This window comes from Sardina pilchardus, chromosome 13 (assembly GCF_963854185.1).
Source record: "Sardina pilchardus chromosome 13, fSarPil1.1, whole genome shotgun sequence".
Taxonomy (NCBI): Eukaryota; Metazoa; Chordata; class Actinopteri; order Clupeiformes; family Clupeidae; genus Sardina; species Sardina pilchardus.
The window spans coordinates 28,892,173-28,898,338 of NC_085006.1; the positions used below are offsets into that span (position 1 = coordinate 28,892,173).

Genomic DNA, 6,166 nt, shown 5'->3' on the forward strand with positions numbered 1-6,166 from the left:
AAATTGGAATCAGACTTAATCTTTATCTGCCACTTGTCGTGACAGGCCTGTGCAGTTGTGAATGCTAATCGTAATGTATTAGCATGTTTCAAAACATATCACATTTCATTTGAAAATCAGACACAAATACGCGTTTAAAGGAGTTGAAGAGAAAACAGTGATGTCAGTGTCACTGTCACAATGTTGGTTTCCCCCTCCTCACTTAGCTAATATTATGTGCAAAAACACACTTGCTGAGGCCAATTCAGTCAGTTGTCATAACAGTGTTAACCCAGAACAGGATATAGCCTTTTACCAACACGGATAACTTCACCTTGCTGCAACACTGACCAAAGTGGCATTTATGACAGCTCATACAAGTGATCATGATCCTTTCAGGATACTGTATGTGTGTTTTTTTCATGAAGGTGATAGTGACTGAACAGGTGATATAGCTGGATTAAGAGTGAGTTGTCAGCACATTTTACATTACTGTCATTAAGCATATTGATCTGATTTTCTCTTCGTAGTGTTTTGTCTCTGTGTCACTTCAGTAGCTGGTAAGTGAAGTGTTTCTCCATTCAAATAAACTTGACAGTTATCATGTAATGCATAAAACTTTACAGTGGCTATAAAAAGTATTCACCTCCTTGGACATTTCCCCTTTTTCTGCTTTGACAAATGGAGTCTTGATCAATTTAATTTGGCCTTTTTTTTTTTTACAATAATTTACAAAAATCCCCTCTTAAATATCAAAGCAGGTTTCATAAGAAATGCTAATTAATAAAACATAAAATGCAAAAATAAGCAGTTTCATAAATATTCAATCCCTTCAAGTCAGCATTTAGTAGATGGCCTTTGGCTGCAACTAAATATGAGAGTCTGTGGATAGGTCTCCATTGGGCTTGCACATCAGGATGCTGCCCTTTTGCTTTATTTTTCAAGCAAAACTGCAAAGTTCTGTCAAGTTAGATGCGGATCAGTTGAGAACAGTTCCTTTCATGTTTGACTACAGATTGTCAATAGGATTGAAGTCTGGAGTTTGATTCAGCCACATTCAGCTTGGCCACTCATAGCCTACTGTGTTGATTAGGTCAGTCACTTTTAATATTAATGCAATCGCTCATTTTGCATTATACAGTATATGTTTGATTAATCAACATTATTTTGTAAAAATGTGCCTTCACATTGACATTAAAGAGAGGATATTTGTGAAGTATTGTTAAAAAAATTTTTTTTTAAAAAAAGACCAAAATAGATTGATTTCAGATTTCATTTATGAATGCAAAAGGGGGAAATATCCAAGGGGGTGAACACTTTTGATAGGCACTGTATTTCATTAAAGGTCTTAAATTACTCTCTCCTCCAGGTCATCTCATACGACTCATCTCCTCATATTCAGCTGTCTCAACTGGAGAAATTGTTCGATTCAGTTGTGGCGGGATTTCTAACCGTGAATACAGGAATTTCTGTTTATACAGAAATGGTGCTTCCATCATGAGTCAGTACAGTTACAGTAGCAGTGTGACCTTCACTCGTTTTATTGTGGGTGCCTCTGACACAGGCAGCTACGCATGTGGTCCCTGCTCTGGCTACCACAAGAGCCGCTCCATCAGTCGTATCACTGTAGGTGAGTGGATGAGAAGTCACATACATGTAACACACCTTGATAACAAAAAGGACACAGATCAAAACTGATATCAGTCGTGTAAAACTGGAAACAAGCTGAATGATAAAGCGACATTATTAACAAAGTATTCACTTCTTTTAAGCTACTCGTAGCCCCTCTGTTATAATAAAGGCGTCATTTCACTTCCCCCAAAAGTGATCCCATCAGCCTCTCTGTATAGGTAATGCAATTTCATACTTGGACATATTTTCTGTTAAAACTATGCAGGATTTGCGATATCATCTCCGGTTTCGGTTTCGCTTTTCGTTTTTGCTCGTTTTATGCTTGCATATTTCTCTGCAGAGCTTCCCTACAGCTTTAGCGTGTATATTCATAAATATATATATATATATATATATATATATATATATATATAGGCTATATATATATATATATATATAGGCTATATATATATAAATAAATTGCAAGCGTGGATCTTTTTGTTCCTTACGCGTCTCAGACTTGAGACTTCCAGATGTAAACAAGGAGCGATCGCCTCCTGCACAAACTGCAAGGTTGCAATAGCTGATAGGGACACTGGGGCGGAGGAAATATTACTATTTTCGATCAAACTGGTCAGTCAAGCAAAACAACGATTTCTAAGCGATTTTATGACTATGAAAAAGTTGTAGGGTCTCTTTAAGTGTTGTATTCTGTAAGTATTACGTTTTGAAGCATCTGGATGAATATAAGGATATGATCTTGTAATTAATTAATAATAATTTAGTTAGGTAGGATATTGTTTTGTATGAAACCGTTAACATTCCTTCCCATAACATTCAATATTTTAACATTTTCACTCTGTAACTGTAATCCTAGGTATAAGCGACTGACAACACAATAAATATTTTAAAGCTTCTGTTCAATAATTACAATTTTGAGCTCATTAAGAAAGTTAAGGCACCATAGACTTATATAAAGAGCCATTCTAGCCATTCTTAGTCACGTGTCATCTCATATTAACCCTCCACTGATAAACTGCCTCCTTCCCCAGTGGTGCTTGTGCAGCCCAACATCTCTCTCAGTGCCCCAGATGGAGGGCTGTTCTGGGGGCCTCAGGGGCCAGAGGTGACCAGGGGCCACAGCCTGCTCTACTGAGCCACAGCACCAAGGAGGCTCCTTCCACCTCATCTTTGATGGGTCTAACAGCACCAGGACTCAGCACGCCATCAACCATTCAGCCTCCTTCAACATTTCTGAGGCAGACTACTCCCACCAGGGCAACTACAGCTGTGTCTATGAGGTCGCTGTGTCCAGCCGCACCTTCAAGTCAACACAGACAGCACCACTGCCAGTCATCATAAGAGGTGAGTGTTACTTGTTTGTTTGTGTATATTTGTTTGCTTGCTTGTTTGTTGTTTTCTTTTGTAATCCCCTGTTGCTTTTCCAGCATCCCTGGCTCCCATCATTGCATCTGGAGTGATTTCAGGGTTGTTCCTACTTTTGCTGATCCCTGCCATCCTCTACCTGGTGAAGAAAAAGTGTTTGAGTGACACACACATGCACACAATCCAGAGTAGCAATGTTGCACACGGTGAGTCAGAAATGATCTCATTAATTAAATGCGGAGGGAAGAAACTGATCCTCTGTTTTAAACTATGTGTGGCCTTTCCCACATATACCATGCAGGGACATCTTAAAATGTAGATAACATTCTTAGTTTTACATGTAATAAAGTCCTTTACATTGTAACTTTTACCAGACCTGGGGTGTTTACATTTATAGGTCTTGTATTATTACATTGGGCACAGTTGCCATAAGGATAGTTACCATCCCTGAGGGGTGTTTGGGTAGGAGCTGATCTTACAGGTATACATGCCTTAATTACTTTATTATGGAGGTTAGGGCCACATCGGGATCCTGAAGGGAAGGATCATCAGATATTAGATGCCAATATTTCATGATAGTGTTTTTAATCATAAAGGATCTGGGAGTAAAAGTAGTTGTGCAAGATACTGACTCCTCCTTATCCTTTTTAACACTCTTTTTCAAAAGGTGTGGCCATGGTGTGGAGAGGGCGATGTTGTATGCCTCTTCACTCCTCTTAGTGGGATAATCCCTGGCCAGAAATCTTTGTTTTTATTTCTGTAGCATTCTCCTTATTCTCTTCAGTTGAGTGGCAAATAGAGTCTATAGAATTGGCTCTTGGCCATGCAGGCCATTTTTAGGGCACTGGGATGTGAGGTGCTTGCAGAAGGAATAAATTGCGATCAGTCTCTTTTTCGAGCTCAATGGTGTTTTGAGCCCCCAACGTCGTCTTCCAGGCAACGCTGCCACCGTCGATTTAAAGGCACCTAAGCCTAACCCTAACCCTAACCCTAATCCTTACATTAACCCATGCCTAACCCTAGTGCCTTCCAGGCAGTACTGAACGTTGGGGGCTCAAAACACCAAGAAACCTTTTGCGATAGAGCGTTGTGGTCAGTCTCCCATCTTCTAGTCTGATCCACATGATTAAAAAATGTACACATTTGAAGTCAGATTCTTCAGTGAATTTTAAATCTGGGCTCATCCAGTTGAGCTGAGTGGTGAATAAATTCAGCTCATCTTGAGACCCTTTAAAAACACACAAGACATCATCCGAAAATCTAAAATATCTGATGATATTACTGTAGATTTCTGTCCTCACTAAAAAATAAACTGTTGTTCAAAGGATATCCAACATACAAGTTAGCATAACTGGGGGCAAAAGTTCTCCCCATAATTGTGCCTTTAACTCCTCCTAATTCCATGGATACTATTAAAATGTAAGTAAGTACAGTAAGTAAAATTTATTTATAAGGCACATGTACAAAATACAGTTTACACTGACCACAGTGCCGTACAGGTGCAAAATGTGCCATCAACTAATCAAATTGAGCGTCAGCGTCAGTTCTGGCAGGCAAGTAGTCATGACGCTGCTAACCGCTGTGGGCGTCAGCACATCAGCTGGTCAACTCCCCTCGCTTCTAAATGGCTACATCCAAACAGGGCGCCTTATTTAAAGCTGCTTAGTTATTCCTAACTGCTTGCTGCTCGCTTTATGCAACCCACCTCCTCCCCTGCTCCACCCTGTCGTGTATAACATGGCATAGGATTTATGTCATAGTTGCCGCTCTGTTCATATGGGGGAATAGTTAGCTCGCTCAGTCTTAAACTGTGTGAGCGCCCCCTAATACAGCTGCTGTCCCCAGACTCTCTGCTCTTTCATGGTGCTCATGAAAGGTCTGGGTACTCCTCTGAACTGAGCCATACCGCCAAATTTAATTTGTAGTATATTCATTTAAATTGCCTAAGATATTTATAGTCTGTGTTGTTCTTGACGTATGGAACTGACAGAACTACTCAAGTATTAAATGAAATATCCTAAACCATTTGGCATTTGTCCACTAAGCATGTATGGTCTCAAATACTACCTTGGAACAGGTACTGCGAACACATATGGATTTCATCATGGACCAGGTGGGTCACCTGATGAAGATGAGAACATCTATGTGAACGTAGTCATGCCTGCTGACCAGAGGGGTCGCGGTATAGAGGCTGAAGGAGATCTGGAAGAAGACGACTATGTGAATGTAAAAGAGCTGCATGGCCCAACTGCTACAGATAACGACTATGAAGAGGATGACTATGAAAACTAGAACTTCATGTAGTTTCATGTAGCCTAGTCTCACAGATCCAGACTTGACTTGAATCAAAATGTATGATTTTGTGGTATTGATGTAAAACTGCATCACTTCAACACATCATATGTTAGGCTAGCCTACTGTCGGCAGAAAATTGACCCACACTAGATCGTTCTATAATAAGGTTCGCCATTCTGACTACTTCTGACTAGGCCTACTTCAGTGGTGAGCAACACAGACACAGGGGACGCAGAACTTCAAACGTCACGCCAGCGTCAAGGTAACGGTGTAGTCATCGTGTGAACAGAGCTATGTGGAAAAAAACTGCTGGAACTCGCCTTTAAAGTACATTTCTGTTCTGTAGCCATTTTTGTTTGTTTATTCATTTGCCCTTTCAGGTCAACTGAAGATTTCAAAATACTCAGTGTTTCTGCTCAGTATATTCTAATCTCGCCTTATTTCTCCCAGGGGTGCCTTTGGAGAAACAGGCGGGGTTTCAAGAGCAAACATTTTGGTTCATCACGCAGGATTTTTGTATGCCGTAGATCAGGCGAGTGTATGGCTGTTCAGTGTGTGACATCAACTGTCTAACGTAGAGGAGGAAGCGTGATGGTCTGGGGCACTGATCTATAAAGAATACCTGGATAGACTATCTCATTGTTGCTGACCCATCAACAATGAAGCCAATGGAACTGTCCCGAGTGGTCCCATAATGGCGGCGTGGTGTTCCAATTCCATTGTTGCAGAACGGCAACATTCTTTTACTGTCTTTTACTGTCTATGCATTCCTATGGCAAGTGGTCCCATAATGGCCGCCGCCATGAAGGCTTCAGAATTTTGACGTAGATGCTCTATCCAGGTATTCTTTATAGATCAGTGGTCTGGGGCTGCATTCTGCAGCGCCACGGTCACC

General features: G+C 40.7%; 1 protein-coding gene across 1 annotated transcript; it reads left to right on the forward strand.

The window, feature by feature from the left end:
• The first annotated feature begins 1,476 nt into the window (after nt 1-1,476).
• LOC134099237 (uncharacterized) lies at nt 1,477-5,268 on the forward strand. The gene is made up of 4 exons (XM_062552028.1): nt 1,477-1,609; nt 2,734-2,955; nt 3,039-3,182; nt 5,054-5,268. The coding sequence occupies exons 1-4, from the start codon at nt 1,477-1,479 to the stop codon at nt 5,266-5,268; spliced, it is 714 nt and encodes a 237-aa protein (XP_062408012.1).
• The last annotated feature ends 898 nt before the right edge of the window (nt 5,269-6,166 follow it).